Below are 19,713 nucleotides of genomic sequence, written 5' to 3' on the forward strand. Positions count from 1 at the left end.
CAGTGCATAGGCACATCCCAACATCTTAGAGTGTTCCCAAGACCATACTGGAATGAGAAACCAGCAAAGGAACTGGAAGCACTATTTCAAACTCTCTCAATGTCAATGTAAAAAGAAAAAAATAAATCTGTTATGAAAAAGTGAATCTGCCCTTGTCACTGTGTGAGAGAAGTTTTGCTATTTGTGAATAGCAAAAGGTAACTGTGATTAAGGAAAGCAATTTTATGCTTTTTGGCTCAGTATTTCTAAGACACTGTTTCTCCTTGTCAGTCCTACAGTTTCTTCAATGGCTTAAGCTCAGGGAGTGTTAGTGCAGGCTGCTCCAGAAGTATCCCAGACCTCTACACAGGAACCAAGTTTAAGCACAATTCTTCAGTTCAGCTTTCCCACTTCTGACTTATCCCCAAGTTCTGAACATATTCAATTAAAAAAAAAAAAAACAAACCAGAACCATCCACAGAAAAAATTCAAACTCCTATTACTACCAGAAAAGGTCTTTTAATGATTGTTACTACTGATTAATAGATTTGGATACTACAGTAGATGAAAGACATACCATACAGCCAAAATACCCTAATCTGGAATGAAAATTTCTAAAAATCATTTAATATAAAATACAAAAAATCCCACAGATTCAAATCACTTAAGATTTTACTTTCTCCATATCACATCAGGTACTGGAGATATGTCAACCTACTAGCTCCAGTTTTGAAAGCTAGACCTGAATCCCATTAGGACCATCAAACATGGCTCAGAAATTTCAATGATCCTTATTCAGACTAAATCCTCTAAAGCCTGAACTATCAGAAAAGATAAAAATTAATTCCTTTGAGGGAGGACAGACAGGATATTTTTGAACTAACCTCCGGTCTGAGAAGTAATGAACAGCAGAACAGAATCAAGCAACTATATAAAGGCAGTTGCTTCCTACAAATTTATGTTTCTTTCACTAGTAGAAGTGTTTTTGGAGTCCTCACAAAGTCTTGGCTAGTTCCCCAGCTGGGAGGTTTCTTCCTGCAAAAGCAAAAACCTGAAAACTTGGGGGTTTGATGAAGAATGTGTTAGAGGCACTTTAGAGGCTTAAACAGAATGTGTCTGCTTTCAGCAGCAGGATCCACTTTTAGCAAAGGGTAAAGTGCCTGTACACAGGAAACACCAGAGAGCCCACAGAACCAACCTTGTCACCTGTTCATGGCATTAAACCTGCACAGGCCCTACCCTGTACAACAGGATCCACGGAGAACAGCCCCAGGAGAATCAAGTTAGGAGAAGTGAGAGATGGCTTAGATTTATATATTAACTTGCTATTCGAGTATCTATTAAGTCTTGATCAAAACAAAAGGGTAAAAGAAAATTCATACAATTGAAGTAACACTGTATCTGAGAATCTACATTTTTTTATTTCATCAAGAAGTGCCCCAAAACCTAAAGTACAACATTTTTAAATCTACAACACAAAAATAGAAAATATTCAAAATGCACAGGAACACAAGTCACCTTTAATGTGATTAAAACGTCACATGAGATTTTTGCAGTTAAGTGGCAATTAAGGATGTGTTTTACAACACTGTATAGATATCTGCAAGTTTCCTGTACAAGTAGGATCCTCATGCTTGTGCAAGTCGTTCTAGGACTCTTCGGTAATCTGAAACAAGCTGTTGGAAGCTCTCTTCTAACTGCTCACGTTGCAAGTTTAGGTCTATTTGGTTCAACTGATTAGTCATCTCCTCTGGTCTTAGACACCTTCTCATCTTGGCAAGTTCTCTCTGTTTTTTCTAAGCAATCAAACAAACAGTAGTTTGAACACAGCCAGTAATTATCAAGAATATGGTATTTCATTAAGGTGTTTCATCAAAATTTATTCTATTTCAGTATCTAGTTCTTTAAGATGTCCCTAATCCCAAGAGAAGCAGTAACCATGTCTGATTAGTACTACCTTTGTTCTGTTAAAGGCTCATAGTTTCTGTATTGCTAATGAACTAGCGAAGGGAGAAATGGTTTCAGATTTTGTTCCTAAACCAAACAGATTAGGTCTAACAGTACACCTACTACTGAAGATGGATGGCACAGAAAACTTGACTGTAGAAATCTGACCAGGATATTTAACCCTACATTAATTAAAATGGTGTCCCATTACATGACTATTCAGCCAAAAAATTTCCCTATAACTGACTATCAGAAATTAATTTTAAGCCTCCACTACACAGAAAAAGTTTCATAAACTCTTACAAATTATTCAAGTTACCAGGGACTAGCAGTAACAGCACTGAAAAGCAGTAAGATGATTTATAAGCATAAACATATTTGTACAGGAAGTTGTCCTTGCTCTGTCACATGTGATTTTTACCTGTTTCTTAAAAACACCTCAAAATACTTTTATATTTTCTTTACCCAGATATACTTTTATATAGATGATACCTATTTCTGAACTATTCAGTTCTTCATTCTTCAGTCTTCTCTAGCCTTGTAAAAGCAGAATATCATTCAACACCTCATTTAAAAAAAAGTATTATGTATGCCTGATGTATTACCAATAAATCTTTGCAAAACCTATGGAATCAATGTATTAAAACAACAAAATTTCACCAAGTTATTCTATTTCTAATACTCTCAAAATCAAAGTCCTTTTGTGCTCTAATTTTAAGCTTATCCCTCAAAGGACTATTTGTTTTCATTCTGTGATTGATGCTGAGAGTCAGGAGGGAGGAGTGGAGACTACAGGGAACTGTAAATGAGTAAGACCAGAAAAATGTTTACTGTATCCCAAAGATTGCACAGATAGGCAAAGTTCAGTTCAGAAAAGGAGGTTCTGTACTTAAGTACTGATGAGGAATTCAAGCACATTTCTGGTCAATAATCAAGAAACCTTTCCTTGTTGAAAGGATGTGAAAAGCAGCATAGATGTTTAAATTTCTGATGCACATTAGCTCTTTGTAGTCAAAAGGTGTAAGATACTCAAAACATACGATGAGCTGCCCAAATGAAAATTTGTATGAGTGAAATGAAAATAGTGTATTAGTACATTCTGGCCCAGCTTCTCTTAACAGAGCAACTAAAACTTTATTCTAGAATTAATTCAAAGTCTGCCTAATTAACAGGAGTGTCTGTTTAGATTATTTAGATTTAGATTAAACATTAGCTCTGAAAAAAAGGGTGCAAGCTTTTAAATGCCCACTACATCTGATATTGCAGCATTAGGCCATCTTTAAGTTCCAGATTCCTGCTAAAAAGCAAACTCTCTTTGAATGTTTCAGATAACCAGTTGTTTCAATATCCATTTCCCACCTCCAAATATACTACAAGCATATCCAGGTACACAAGATTTTGAAAGCTGCCATCAGTAACATTTCACCTGGGCAGCTTCAAGAGGATTCTTTGGGATAAAGTTGTTGGGCTGGCAGAAAAGCATATTCAAATAGCAAACAAAGTATCACAATTAAAAACCCAGTGCAGCAGTGGTATTTACTTCCAAGAGGGATGACATGAAGAATAAAGACATGATCAAGGAGATATGTCTACCAGCACAATCAACTAATAAAATGCAGTTTGTCAGAAATGAAGAAGTCAGTGAAACTGACATTGTACAGTGAAGCTGCTTATCCTTTAAACTGCATTGGAGTGATGCCCTGTTATTGAATATACCAAATATTTTCTTTCCTGTATTAGTGCTACTTATACAAAGAGCAACAGACCCTGCTGCATCAGTCATCCCAAGCCAGTCAGGCCACATGCACAAAGGTCTCAGTATGTTTAGCAACCACCTCCTTGCTAATGTAATGACTTCCAGGGGAATAGATGTATTACATGTTTTTCCCCTGAGCTTTCTGCATATAGTTTTTTTCACTGCTACTGTTAGCCAGGAAATAATTCTTAGATTAATACAATTTTTATTAAACTAAGGTAGTATCAACTTAGAATTATTCTACATCTGTACAGCACTGTTCAAATGAAGCTATCAAGCAGTTTATGTGATAAAATGACACCAGTATTAGTGTATGCAGTAATATTCCTGATTATATGTTTATAAAGTTTGGTTCCCCCCCTCAAAACTACCCTCTCTAAACTAAAAGTTAGTTTCATTAAATTTCTGAAAACTTTTTGGAAATGGAAGTGTGACTAAATTTATTGGAAATTGTTTAAAATGAATGTATGAGTAAGCTATTTACTAGGTAGAACTACTATAAACAAGATGACTATTTCAGAACATGAAATTTAAAATCTGGGAAAAAAGGAGTTGGTTGCTTTAAGGATTCTTTTGAATCCCCACTGAAATAACAAAAAACTAAAAATGCAATGTTCTAAAGTAGCAATATTGCATATTTAGTGATACAAATCCATTAATTATCCATGCACTTATTGTGTGCAAAGACTGAAGTGGAAACACCTGCTAGAAGCACTAGAATTGAAGCTGCTTATGAAATTTTGGATTTTGCCTACAGGACCTCAGTAATGAGTGAGTGAATTGAAACCATGTAATAGTCATGAAAAACAGTTGCTGAAAAATCACCTATTTGTAGTGAACACTGAGTGAAATTTAGCAAATGAGACAAGACACTGGTGAAAGACAGTGTGTTTTGATTAAGGTTCTGGCATTCAGCATGACATGAAGTTATCACTAGATCAGATAAACATTTAATAATTCAATCCTGGCCTCTCATTTCTACTAACAGCCCCTGTAAGCCCAATGTGACTACAAGCAAAGTTTTGCTATTTGGTATAACAGGCTAAATGCTACTTTAGAAAGGTTTTCAAGCTAATCAAGGTAGTCCTTGTGCTCTGTGTACCTTTATATGCAGGATTTTGGTTTGCTTGGCAAGTACTTAATTGACAACAGTAGCTAACATGCTAGTTACAGCAATAAACCTAGATTTATTTGTGGCCTTTTTGACTTTTGATTTAAACACTGATGCCTTTCACAACTAAGATATAATTTTAAAATCCATATCTCAAAGGTTCAGTTTATGCAACACAGACCAACCACACTGAAAATCCAGGATGCATAAATAATAGGAATTAAGAAAATTACTTGGTACTATGTTTAGTACTTGCTTGAATTTTACTGCTGGTATTTTATTTTCCATCTGCATGGAGCTAGTCCTATGTTGACGTGACAATTACTTCTAGCAAGCTGTTTTCTTGAGATCGAGCAAACAATTAGAACAGGAATCTAAACTATACCTAGTCTGCAGTGTAAACTTCACCTCTCTTCAAATTTCTGGCTTGTCTATTTAAGGTATGTTTTTAACCTCTTCAAGAAATTGACCATTTCCCCCCATTAAACCTACCTGGGCATAATGCCACTTGGAGCTAGATAGCATAGGCTTAACAGTAACCTCCTGCTGGAACTGGGCAGGAAACGTCAGGAACCAAACACAGGATCTTCAGTGCTGCTACGTACAAATGTCCTCTGCATCTGTATATGTGTCAGCTGAACACTGCATAACTAATAGTAGTTGATTGGCAACATAATTGACATCAACTACATTTATGGAAATTAAAGTAAAATCAAGTATAATTAGCCTTGAAATAAATATTAAATGATATTAAAGTCATATACACCTTATAGGGCCCAATCAGTCTTCTTTTAACATCCAAGCGATAGCTTCTGGACTGTTCTGCATCACCCATGTTTGTTGCACGCAACCGGAGAATTTCATAAACTCGTCTTGTGTGTTGCTAATGAACAGAAAGGAGAATAAAAAACACATCTGAATAAAGAGGTCACTCAACAGAACTCCAAGTGCAGAAATACTGAAATATTAGAGTAATTCTTTATCTTCTTAGAAGACAGGGGCAAGGATAAATCCATCCTATCTAGTGAATTCAGTGAATAAACATTTTTCTTTTTACTTGAAAACAATTTTCTTCCATGCACCCAGTGTCTGATCTCTCAAGTGCTGCACCAGCCATAGAGGTGCTTCAAGGACTTGCTGTAAGTGAAGAGCAGAAAGCCCAGAAGCCAGAGTCTAAACACACTTCTTTCTAAGAACAAGGACTGGAACTAGAGTGATGTGAAGCAATACCAAGCAGTATCCATTCTGCTGATTTTAACAATCCACAGATATCTACTGCCCTTCTAAAGGCCCCCTGAAAGTTATAAAAATGAAATTGAAACAACAATATTTAAACTTTTCTGTTTACTGGGGAAGAAAATTAATTAGTAAATGGAAAAACTGAATGCTTTTGCTATCAGGATCAGAAAGTATGACAACTGGGGAGAAAATTATGTTGCTACTATATTAATCTTAACTTGCATTTAAGACTAAGTATTTGTTTCTGAACAACCCAGCAAAAATAAAGTGGTTTGTTTGCTACACTACCACATGTTTATATACTGTTAAAAAACCAAATGAAATTTATTTATTCCTTCAGATTTAAAATACAGAAGGCTGCAGATGTAGTTTCCTTCTATAAGCTATGCCATTTTCATGAACACACCTGAATATGGCTTCACACTGCCCATCCCTCAAGGTTTAAAGTCTTCAGTACACCACACTCAAATACATTTTTAATTAAGCAACTTTGCTATTTCACTACCGTACTCAAAAATGAGTTTAATACCTCAAGATTATCATCAAATTTAACTGTTCAATTTAACTCTTTAGTTCTCCAAGTGTCTAGAGTTGCATTAGTAAGTTGTTTGCCACTTTAGCATTCCGCATTTCCAAAGTGACTCTTAGTTGCATACTCTTGAAAGAAATTAAACCATGTCAAATTCTATTATAATAGAATTTGTAGGTAAAGAAGGCATTTATCTAAAACCACTAGCCATGTATCTCTTGATATATCCTTAACAAGTGTCAAAATAAGCAAGATTGTCTCTCTCTAAGTTTAAGTGGTATTGTACTTGTTTGATAAGAATATGTCCAACTACAACTGTACTGATTTAATACCTTATTTATTTTCAACTTTTGTTGAGCTTCCGTCACCATTTCTTGACTGAAACCTTGCATTAACTTTACTGGGGAAAAGCAAACCAGATCTTGACAGAGCTTTACAAGAACAAAGTCTCTAAGCTTCACATAATTCTCAGAAGGATCTTCAGCTAGAAAGAATAAAAAAAGCTTATCAGCATTATTTGTTTCCTCATCTCTAGTATGTAATTACAAAGAACTATGGAAAACAAAAGCAGATGCAGTATCCAAGAGTATATAAACAACTGTGCTTAATTGTTATCAAGGTTTTGATGTTTGCCAGTAGACAAACAGGTCACATTATGGGAAACTTCTAATATTTTGTGTATGCAGTGCTGTACATATTGTACGTATGTATTGTGAAATTGACTTATTGAAACCCATTTAACTCCTTGGCAAAAGACTAGCCTATAAATCTTTTTTCTTCTATCTTTTACCTATTCTATATTTGACAGTGGTAGAACCACTAAAAGTCAAACAAAAGGGAAAATATGGGAAAAGATTAGTGAAAATATCCTATTGTATACAAGTAAATTAGTTGAAGATACGTATTGAGCAGGAGTTAGTCTCTGTTAGCAGGAAAGGCAGGAAAAAGTACAAGAAGCCAAAGAAGATTATCCAAAATTACAAGGCTGGAAGGACCTAAGCAAAAGCTGATCATGATTTCAAGTTACTTCAATTTTACTTAAAAAGAGAGCATAGCTATCAAAACTGTTGCTATAGAAAAAACCACTGAAATGGAGAAGTAGCCACAGTTAAGATCAACATGAGCACATATGCAACTATTTAATGCAGAACAAAAATATGTACAACATTTTGAATATATTTTTTCCTTGCTTCAGACAAGCTCACTACAAACAAGTAGTAGGGCCATGCTTCCCCTTCAACACTCATTTTTCTGGGAGCTAACATTGTGGAGTTTATCGCTAACATCCCAGCTTACATCCCATATGCATTTTCCTTTAGTTTTAACACTGTAAATAGTTAAAACTTGCAGTTTTAGGATGATCAAAAGCAAAACAAAGCTATCAAGAAGGACTGGGATAGAAGCTTTTGCCACATAGTGTATATGGCACAGCACAGCTAATAATTTATTTTTCTGGGTTGGGTTAAAATGTATTGTGTATGAGTGGCCCAATCTTGTATGGCAAGCCTTATAGCACTTATTCAGCAAAAGAGATTGTAGAAGTGCACTAAAGTAAATTGATTCATTCTTTTGCACTCAGAGTTGTTAAAAGAAGAATGAGGCAGTTTCTGTCCAGTAAGCACTAACAGCATACATTCTGCTTGTGTCAGGATGACAAGGTATAAGCAGATATTTGCTGCAAATATGAAACTCAAAAGTAGTTTTAATTAGCTTTTTCAAAGAAATTAATTAGATCTTCATTTCCTCTTTAGAGAAAAGTTAAAGGCTTAATTTCACAATTTTAAGTGATATGTAACTAAATATCTTGGCCATATTAACATAGTCCAAGTCTAATGTCCCCCTCAAAAAGGACAATAAATACTTCTCTAAGAGTTTTAACTTGCATAATTTGAGTGCCACATAGAATACTGCAAGCCTTCTCCTGCCTCATTCCACAAAAAAATGGACCAATGTTTTAGTCCACTTTTACTGTTTTCTACAACCCTGCACTTAAGGCACTGAGCCATGAACATGCCATAGGATTTATGCAGTAGCAAATTAAGACTTTGCTCATCCTCAATTATAAAAGCTACATACAGGTGTGTACTATAAAAAGGAAAAATGAATTATGCATATGAGTTCATGTTGCATGAACTAAGTTATACTGTCTTAGGTTCCCACAAACTGGATTGAAATTGAGGTGGATTACTTTGTTACGATGATCTGGCAACAACGCAGTATGAAAGCAAGTGGTCTATTGGGTTTTAATGAGAACGCAGAGTTACTTATAACCAAGATGAGACTACATTAGAATTGAATGGTAAACATCTTTTGAACTGCATTTCTTCCTATACTAGATTTGAAATCACAGGACTGATGTCATGTCTGTGGCAATTTTCAATGGTAGTTTTGTTATGCACATGGACTCTTTATCTGCCATTTCCACAAACTTCTGTTTTCAGGTATTTGTTTTCAGGTATTAGATAGATTGTATCCATCTAATATCATGGATACCTTCAGCCAGCAGTGTGTGCTCCTAGACCACAAGTTCTCTATAAACTCTTACTGTCTTGTGAAATTTCAGCAGGCACACTAATATTAAATATGCTATTTTAGTTAGGTGTGTTGTGTCTCCCCTCAAATTTGAGTTTTGGCTAACAGGGTTAAGTTGAACAAGGAATTTGACCAAGCTTGATCTCTTGGCAAACTCAGCTGTGTATCTCACAATAAAACAGTTAATTAGCTGGTAATCCGTTCACACTAGGGATTGAATTTTCCTGGTGTGCTGTTCTCTGAGTTAAGAAGCTACACCATATACACTTCTGTAAAGCACTTCTGAACTGAGCAGAAGCTAAATCTTCAAAAGGCTTGAAATTCACACAAATGAACATAGAAGTTAGCTTGTGGGCTAACAACCTGTAAAGTTCCTTATTAAAAATGTAACACAAACCTGTTATATCAAGTACTGTAGGAGAAGACATATAGTATCTGTGAACTGTTTCAAGCAGCTGAGCACCATGGCCTTCTCCTTGGAATGGCGGCAAGATCAGCATCTGGCTGCAGACAAAGGAATGCATTTCCAGTTCAAATGCAAGCATTTGAAAACATAATGCAAAGTGTTAAAAACAAAATGGTATTTCATTTTAGATTAAGGTATGTGCAATCTTCATGTTAAACGTGATTTTCAAGAGAATCTTAAAACTGTTAAATATTCAAAACTTGTTTGAGATTCCCTCCGCTCCAAGAGGGGAACAATGAAAAAAATCAGTGCATAGACAGCTAATAATGGGGATTTTTTAAAACAAATCAACACTATTATAAACAAGTATTGGGAACTTCAGCAGTTCCCTCTTCTGAAATAAAAGGCAAGGCACGAGTTACACCGCCAATTACCTTACACGTGGCCGGGTTTTGTCTGGGTACACATAGTAATTATAGACTGTCATGTAGCCTACAGTCGCAAAGAGCGTAGCTCCATCCTTATTATACTTCTCAAATCTGCAGATAAAACAGAAAGCCAAGCAGGTCAATTACAGTTGCGCTCCCATGCAGTGTCCATTTTCTTTTCCATTCTCCAACTGAATTTTCAGTGTCAGCAAGCTACTCTGTGAGGGCCCAATGGGTACACCTGCTATGTTCTGAATGTACAATTCACTTAATTGGTGTGCAGCAACTTGGATAAATCAGACCTCTTTACAGCACTTCAGTGCACTTGCCTATTATAAAGATGAATAGGTGGCAAGTAAAAGAAAACACAGGCAAAGCTCATTTTACTGTTTAAGCCTACATTCAGGGCTCTAACGGACAACAGCATTTAATTCAGCTCTATTCTCAAGCTTTCCCAAAGCATAATGGAGGAAAACTCAAGCCTCATAAACAATGTTTTTTCTTTCCTGGGAAAAATATCATTATACTGCTCCAATAATTGGCCAGCCACAATTAAAATGCAGGCTTTGTGGAGGTAATAAGGTCCACTGTTGCTTTAGAACTGTACTTACACTAGAAAGTAGTTCCATCTTTCATCATCTACATCAATAAAGCTAGCAGTTTCAATAAACCACATCAAGAACGTCTGAAGCCTTTCATGATATTCTCGAAAGCCTGGACATGTCATGTCAGCCTAGGGAAAAAGCCAGGAGAAGTCAGGTGAAACCTATCACAGATGCAAGAGGAAAAATCTATGCAAAACCTAATTAAATTCTCTAATATGAAAAAGCATGTTAATGATTAACCAACAGATAAAATTATACTATTTATACACTCCAGTCACTACAGAACGTGCCTCTTTGCAAAATAAAATTGAATTTGGTTGCTCAAAAGCAGAAGTTTAAGTTAATTTTTCATACCTTGTATATCTGATACGTTATATCTTCACCAGCTTCCTCATTATGGATAGAATATGTGTGTAACAGCATTCCAAAGGGCTTGAAGTTGACCTCCTTCTCCAGCAGAGACACAAAATCATCTGTGTTTGTGCAAAAACCAGGTGGAATGATTTCTCTAATTTTACTTTCCACATCATCTGCCTGGAGATTACAAAAAGGGGAAGGCTCAGTGAAAAATTAGAAAAAGACAGCATTGATGTCACTGTTGTGTTTAAGAAATGAATACATGAGACACACTATATCTACCAGTAATTAAAAAAACAAAAAGGAAAGAGAAAAAAGAAAATGCAAGCATTCTTGTTGTTCATTAGTGATCTTCCAACAAGTAAAGGAGCCACACTCATGAGATCAGAAATGTGACAATCCAGCCTTTTTAAGCATCAAAAAACTCTTGGCTACAGCCTAAGTTCATGAACATTTTTATGCTTAGAGATTGTTATATTTGTTCAAGCTTGACTGAGAGTGTTGGTAGCTATTCTGTAAGTGCAGCATGTTCAAAAGCCAAGACTTTCTAGACAGCCATTCCCCAAGACTATGCTATGCTACACAGCCTTGCAGAACTCAGGCTCACAAACAAGCAGCTTACAAGAGGTATTAGGTGATGCAGAACCAAGCAGAGAGAAAGGGACAAAAACCAAAAACGGTAGCTCCCAAATAGGGAAGTGACAGCAAGCACACTCTGGCATTCTTATGGCCCCCTGCTTGAAATGCCTGTCTATAGAATCAGCTGCAAAACAGTACAAACTCAGACAACCACATCCTACGTTCTAATAAAAGAAAGTTTTGAAAACAAAGTTTGACATAAAATAGTACAACTTATAAATACTGTCAGCAAATCTGACCTTAGTCTAACATACTGTGGAAGACAAAATATTCTGACACCAAAATTTAATTCAGAGATTACTCTTTTCAGATAGCCAAAGTTAGAGACTATCAGCTGAGCAGACTTCATAATCCTTTTCAGACCCCCAAAAGACCACTTGATTGAATACATTTACTACTTCTTTTTAACCATGAATATTTGATGAAGCTTCACAATAACGTATTACTGCTTCTCACCAGGCAATAAAACTTAATGAATTGGTCTCAACTTAACAAAACCATACTCCTCAATACAACCCCTAAAAGCCTGACATTACATTCAACAAAATGAGCTTACATTCAATTCAAACTTTGCTCTGGACAATGAACCCAGGTTTTTACTTAATGGAGTTTGCCGTGAGTTCAGCTGTAATGTTTGTATTGTATCTATTTCCACAAGGGCGGACACAAGAACACTTTGTGTTAACTTACTAAGCAGCTCTTTCACACCGTTTACATGCATGATGGGTATTAGTTCAAAACCAAGACTCTTGCTACTTAGCATTCAAAACAGGGAAATTAAGATGCTTAGAACAAAATATACTACAAAAGGCTAATACAACATGCTGCTAATTCCTGTCCTTTCAACCATGGGCCCTTAAGCAGAAGCAATGCACCTGCAAATGAATAGCACTTTATCATTCAGTTACATTTTTAGTGGAGAGAAAGATAGACTTAGTTCAGTACAAACAAGTTTTATTCTTAATGGTTTGGTACTACCAACATTTATATTTATATTTGGAGAGAGAGCTATTAAGCAGTTAAAATACAACTCTACAGTACCTGGTGTAAGAACTCAGTAAAAATGTGTATAACCTTTACATTCATTTCATTCTCAAAACAAAGATAATTTATTGGCGCCTTCACTATTTTTCATAAACCAGTATTAGCTAAAATATGTTTTCTTTACACTTGCTGATTTAAGGGGCATTACAAAAAACCAGTCACTTCTTCTGAATCAATGAATTACATTAAAAACATTTATATGGAACACAATTTAGAAAGACCTTTTTAAAAATTGTGCAAACGCATTGTTTACACAGCTCTTATGTCTACATTAATGACAGAGCTGTAAGAAATCACAACTAAGAATCTGTATCAATTTGCATTTTATATAGCTGAATAGGCATGCAAAAATAATGTAGAATTAAAACAGCATTTCCAAGCAACAGTACAATAACTCATGGACAGTACAATGACTTATGGACAGCAACTAAAAAGGGTGAATATACAGTAGGAAGTACTATATACATAATGTTTAATTACTTTTGCTTCCCCTTACACTTTTAAGTTTCTTCATTAGAGGAAGCCAAACTGTGACCTGCACAAGTGTAAGGCAGCACATCTATCACTGGCTGCCACCACAGAAGTCTTGGTTTCAATAGCAGAAAGAATTAAAATATGCCAGAGGCTTAGCAAATAAAGCACTGGATGATACTTCTTGATTCTATATGACTACAACATATTTTCACCTATTGCCTCCTAAAAATTCTCTCTCCTTGGAATGAGGTCTGACACAAGAAAATACAGTCTTCAATTACTTTTAGGGTTAACAGGATCTCTCCTTTTTACCAAGCAAATCCCAGAATCCTCAGTTTGAGCAGTGGCAGAAGTTTAAGCCATGCAATTTTTAGTTAATACGACATGAAGTACTGGAATCTCAATAGATCAACAACATAAAAATAAAACCTGTATTTTTAAATGGAAACATTCATTACTTAGTAGGTCCCTTTCAAACACTTCTCTCTGAGGAGCCCATAATCCAAGGAGCTACCAAAATGTGTTTACTGCCTTCCCTTGTGCATTTCTTTGATATTGGTGAAAAGTTTTTTTTTTTTTTTAATCAGAGCAAGACACTCGTATCTTAGAAACTGGAATGGATGCACACAAATTTCTCTTCAGAAAAACAATCCTTGTGACTACTACAGCAATGTTTAACATAGGCAAAGCAACTTACAATGAAGCATGCAAAAACCTGCATTAAGCAGCCAAGAGTTGTTAAGCTTATGGTTCATGGAAGTGTTGCCTGTAATATATTACCTTCACAATCAGAATCATGTAAGGTGGTGACAGGAAACTTGGAATGGGCTTGTAACTACACTTGTTTTGTAGTAGGACTGTTTAAGTCAGTAATGTCTCTTTGTACATCACATTTGACTCTGGGTAATTTTAATTTAGAAATTATTATTGTACTAACAGGCAGCTATGACATTTGCATACCATGTAGATTTGAGGGATGTACTTTTGAGGGAAGAAACGGAGTGACCAGCAGTATTATGTTACAAAAGCACCAAATACTGAAACAATACTTTTTAATTAACTTTTGTATAAAGCAAATGCAGACACTAGATGCAAAGCGAGATACAGAGTTTAGTGAAGCACTTTACCCCTATCCCATCATAAAATGCAGAAAAAAGGAAGATACTGGGACAGCTGCATATCTCAAAGCAGCAAGCAATTCAGAGGTCAATGCTATTAATATTTACACTAGAAGAAAACAGAATAACTGTTTCTCTTCAGTTATTTGAAAGAATTAATGCCATTCAAGGGATAATTTTTGTCTACTTTCACTAAATGAAGTGCCAGCTTCTGTTCATAACATGATCATACTTTGCTGAGGCTTCCCCAATAACATAATTTCTTTAAAGATGGATCTAAACCATGTTAAGGTGCATAAATATGACTGGACTTCTGCCTTTTGACATTTCCAGATTGTATCTCGAATGCTGAAAAAGATCTTGGAAAAAAAAAATAGTGGTATTGGGATGAATATTTGTCAGTCCCTAGCAGGGATAGCAGCAGCTGCTTTAGCAATAATGAAACCAAACTCAATATTACAGAATAAAACCACCTGCTGCTGAACGAGCTTGTATGGGTATTTGGGAGTACAAAATCCTTAGCTGTGAATAACTTTGTAGAGCACTAATACCAACTTGCTTAGAACCAGTTATGGTAAAGGCAGAACTGCTGTCCTTTCCTAAACACCATCTATTCACAGCACAGGATTATCTGTCATGTGTGGCACACAGTCTGCGTCTTACTATAATTATCCTCAAGGAGGAGAGATCAGCAAATAGTTAACTTAGAAACATAAATGTAAATATGCATTCAGATCAACGTTCTGCTGTAATGACAGCTTATGTTTTAACCTCTGCAAATGCGTTATCTTAGGGTGGATAAATTGATGGCAAGTACAATGCAGAAGAAGATTGACTACAGCCATGTATTTTTTCCTACATATGTTTAGATACAGCAATATAAGCAGCTTATTTGACTGGACAGTACTAATAACACTAAGAGAAGCACAGGGTAAGCAACCACATTCTTCCCCTTCAGTCAAGGCATGTAAATGCTCTGGAAAGCAAACACAAGTGCTGCTCAAAAAGATCTTTTTTGTCCCCATCTGAGTCCTTAAAGCAATTGGAGGAATAATTCAGTATAGGAAACAGGCCTTGAAAAAAAGCAACCATTTTGATCAATCAAAAACTGCAGTAAGCATAGGGCAAGACAGACCTTGTTTAGACCTGCACAGAAGTAAACTGAGTTTGCCATTCGTACAGAAAACAGATGAAGTAAAAAGGTGCTACGGTGCAGATTCCTGTTCTATTTTGAAATTATATCACTGAAACAATGGATTTTAATATGTTTACTATACAGCCAACAGCCTTTCCTTTTCTTCCTTATTTCCAAAATATCCTTAAGATTGAAGAGCATGAACTTTCACACCTAAGACACGTTTCTCTAGCCTCCAAAGTATTTCAGACATGTCCAGGAACTTAGCCTGTTGAACTGAGCATATTCTAACACACCTTCAAAACAAGTAACTGCAAATCTTTAAAATCATTTTAATGAAGTCATTCCAACGTATTTGTCCTTTTACAGTAGGCCTCTCCTTGAATTTATTTAAATAAACTCCAACAAATTTGAAAGTAGTAATTTAAATGCAGTCTGAAGTCATACTTTATATGAGAACATATAGACAGTAGGAGAGGGGAAAAAAAAAGCTTTTCTAGAAGTATTTTATAAGCTCAGAAAATCTGCACAAAAAAGAAGAAACAACCAAACAAAAACCCTGCAGGTAATCATATTACCACATTCCTTTAAGAAAAACGTAAAGCATACATGATACACATACGGAAGTTTATAATCACTTTACTGCCCTACTTGTTCTCCATGTTTAGAGACACAGTCAAGCACACTATCTCATGAGTTCTTACAGAAACCGCCTTTTCCTTCTCACTGATTCTCTCCATCATTAGCCTCAACCAATACTAGTCCTCCTCCTGGTCACAGTTAATATGAAAATACAGACTTGCCAAGTTGAGGTTTATTGTGTGGAACTGGCTTTGGCATCAGAACCTCACATCCGACTGTTCTGTTTGACACAATTTTGATTGTACTATTGTCAGGGAATGTGAAATGAAGTTCAAAGCTTTTTATTAGCTTAACAAACGGAAGCTTTGTTTCCTTCCTTTTAATTTAACCCATGTCTAGGTGGGAAATTACTAAACCTAGAACCAAAGTAAACCTTCTCAATGTTATGTTAAAGACAGAAGCAGAGCTGCACTTACCTCCACACAGTCAAACTTCTCATTTACTCTTGATGTGTATTCAATGCGGAAGAGCGTAGACAGGTTTCCAGCAATGTAATACAGGAGGATCTTGAGGCCCTTGTAGCCAAAAGCAACTTCACTGAGAAAGGAGAAAATAACAACCAGGAACTCGGTACAAAACAAAACATTCACACCACAGTGGCTTCATTTCACCTGACACTCACATAAACTTTCCTGGCAAGGTAAAGTAACCTTCCTAATTGGAAAAGGGAATCAAACTGGATGTGTGCTATAGGACAAGAGATAATGCCTTACACTGCTTCTATTATTTCCCTCCTCTAGTGGAAATATTCTGAGCTCAGTAAGGCAGTGCCTGTGTCCTTACTGTGACAGCTCAGGAGAGAATACATGAAACAGCTCACACTGTGTTTATGCTTTTTCAACAGCTTTAACTCATTAACAGTTATTTACATTAATTGATTGCTAACATTTATTAAAAATTACTTTGCAGTGCAGTATAATGTTTTGGGAGTAAACTACTTTAATCTATAATGTACAAAGCACAGATAACCAGGTGTAGCAATTTGTGGAGTTTTTAGTTGACAGTTTCTTTTTAGTTATCCAATGTAACCAGAAATTAGTATATGCAAAAAGAAGTATAGAATACAAAAACTTTTTTTACAGTTTGAAAATACGAGCTGCCTGAACACAAACTCTATACTCTTATAAAGAATAGAGAATTTATTTTCTGAAAAAAAGTAATGTTCACAAAGAAACAGGCCATTTTTTTTTAAATTAAAGCATGGCTAAAATGTTTTTGTACTGGGATTTTTCTTTTATGGTAGTACATTCATAATTTAAAATGTGAAATGTATGTGTCAGAAGAAGAATTTGCTTGTTAGCTAAACTAACAGATCAGAAAGTTTTCTGATTACTAAAATTATAATTATTGTCAATGATAGCTGCAGTAGACACCTATAAGTGTAACTACTTTATTACATTTAATACAGGTAGATCATTCTAACTGGAGTACTTAATACTTTCCTTTTAAAAGGAAATTGAAATTAAGAAACACAACTACTTTAAGAAGTCCACAGAAACATGCAGGTGGATTCCCCGTAGGTTTGTTTGGGTTTTTGGTTTAATTGTTTTGGTTTTGGCTGTGTTTTTTTTTTTATCTATGACCAGATTGTTGAATGAAAATACTCTACTGAAAATAATGAATGACACTTCAGCACTAATTAATTCAGCATACTCAAAATAAAAGAAACAATACTTTTCTACCTACACTTCAGGAAATAGTTTGATGCCAGCTGCTCATGGCCTGAACAGGTGTACTCCTCACTGTCTGGATGGCCATGCTCAGGGAGTGGTGGGGAATGGAGTGAAATGCACCAGACAGGTGCTCTCCTGTGGTGCTCCCAGGGCTCATCCTGGGGACAGTGCCATTTCATGTCTTTATCAGTGATCTGAATGCTCCCCAAGTCAGACTGCAGTCAACACCAGGCTGGGCAGGAGTGCTGATCTGCTGGACTTGGGGCACAACAAGTGACAGACCTGGGGCAGAGCAGCTGGAGAAGGAGCTGGGGGTGCTGGCTGACAATGGACTGGACATGAGTGAGTCAGCATGTGCCCAGGTGCCCACAAAGGCCAGTGGCACCCTGGCCTCTATCAGCAAAGGCAGCAGCACCAGGCCAGCACTTCTTATCTTGCACTCAGTATTAGCAAAACATTTTTGGCTTTTAATGATTTGGAAACAAATTTGCCCTTTGGGACCTATTAGTTTAAATCTGGAAACTTTAACTTACTCATCTCCAAACACTTGATGGCTGTACTCTGGATTAAACGTTGTGTTCTCATCCTCCAAATCCTCAGGAAAACGAACTGAGAAAATAAAAAAAACAGAGCATGACCAAGTCACCACCTTTCCTTTGTTTATCCACAGAAGCCCTGCTAGCTGTTCATGCACCATTCCACTAGAGTCAGATAACTAATTAAGACACTATGTGAGAGTGGCATACAAATGAAATCAGGACATCCTGTACAATTTAGGTGCAAGTTACTTATCTGTGAGTATCAAATCAGTAATCAGACTAGAACTAAGAAATTGACACAGATGAATACATGTATATATTTCATAGGAAGATACTGGAATACTTCAGTATTGCTTGAACAATATTAAAAAGTGGCATTACCTAGCTTCAACTGAATTGCCTCATTTGTATTACACTTGTATTCAGCCAGCTTCTTCTCTGTAGCAGTAAGTCCTGAAAAAAAAAAGTTAAAGAGGATAAAGAGATCTATTTCATACACTCGTTCTGGAGCTAGAAAACATACAAGTATCTCTTTTTAGTTCCTGAGAATTAAAGTCATTACTATAAAAACATTAAGTATTCTAAGCTACTACAAATTTTCACACGTGTTATTATAACATGCTATACTGAATAAGAATTCAGTATAACATATTATAAGTAATGCGTGTCAGGACATTTAATATGTTTGCATTAAGTCATTTTCATAAACTGCTGTTAATGAACTACAGTGGCATGTACACCACTAGTAATTATTTAGCCAGCACTACTATTCCAGAAAGGATGAGGAAGAAAAAATGCAAATAAACTGTATTTCATCTGATTTCCAAAGCCTAATCTAGGCCAGAAGACACGTTTCACCTCAGCTATGTTACAAATGCTTCACAAACATAGCCCCCCTTCATTTTAGAAGTACCATAAGAAAGTTCTACATCTTACTTCCGGCAGAAAACTTTAAGTAGGAACACTTTCGAGTTTTTAACTCGCTGCCCACCGCCAGCAAACTCGTGGCCACGGACACGCACAGGTTTAACTCTACAGACCCGGGGGCCATAAGCCGGAGACGCGCAGGAGCGGGGCCATGGGAGCCGGGCGGCAGAGGCAGCCGGGCTTCCCTCCCTCACAGCTACTCCCCGTCCGCCCGCGCTCCGTCTTCCCCCGCATCCGCCGGCCCCGAGCTCAGGCACCCCTGCCCCGCGCCCCGGTCACGGCGCTACCGCCGGGCGCCCCTGCCCTCCCGGCGAGGCTGCCACAGCGCCGAGCCGGGACTCACCCGCCATGGCCGAGCCCCGCGCGCAGCGAATCAACCCGCGCGCCCGCCCGGCGGAAATGAGCGTGCGCGCACACGCACTTCCGCTTCCGCCCGCCCAAACCCGGCGGGGAGCCAATGGCTGCCCCGTGCGGCGCGCGCAGCCCGGGCGCATGCTCAGCTCTGCCTCCAGCCTCGCGCTGGCTCGGGTGCCCGCCCCGCCCCGTCCCCCCTAGACCGCGGGCCGGCCGGCGCGCGTGCGCAGTGGTGCTCGCGTCTCTCACGCGCGGCGGCTCGGCGTCGCTGCCCCGGTG

General features: G+C 37.1%; 1 protein-coding gene across 2 annotated transcripts; it reads right to left on the reverse strand.

The window, feature by feature from the left end:
- Positions 1-1,381: 1,381 nt before the first annotated feature.
- HAT1 (histone acetyltransferase 1) lies at positions 1,382-19,504 on the reverse strand. 2 transcript variants are annotated; one of them, XM_059475560.1, is made up of 11 exons: positions 19,424-19,504; positions 18,535-18,606; positions 18,148-18,223; positions 16,358-16,478; positions 10,887-11,066; positions 10,539-10,660; positions 9,934-10,038; positions 9,491-9,597; positions 6,894-7,045; positions 5,560-5,676; positions 1,382-1,775 (listed from the first exon to the last, which is right to left on the reverse strand). In XM_059475560.1, exons 1-11 carry the CDS (start codon positions 19,428-19,430, stop codon positions 1,608-1,610), a joined length of 1,227 nt encoding a protein of 408 aa, XP_059331543.1. In that variant the 5' UTR covers positions 19,431-19,504; the 3' UTR covers positions 1,382-1,607. The 2 variants fall into 2 exon arrangements, with proteins under 2 accessions (XP_059331543.1, XP_059331542.1); XM_059475559.1 differs by lacking the exon at positions 19,424-19,504 and adding an exon at positions 19,090-19,326.
- Between the last annotated feature and the right edge of the window lie 209 nt (positions 19,505-19,713).

Source organism: Ammospiza nelsoni, chromosome 7 (assembly GCF_027579445.1).
Source record: "Ammospiza nelsoni isolate bAmmNel1 chromosome 7, bAmmNel1.pri, whole genome shotgun sequence".
In the NCBI taxonomy this organism is placed as follows: domain Eukaryota; kingdom Metazoa; phylum Chordata; class Aves; order Passeriformes; family Passerellidae; genus Ammospiza; species Ammospiza nelsoni.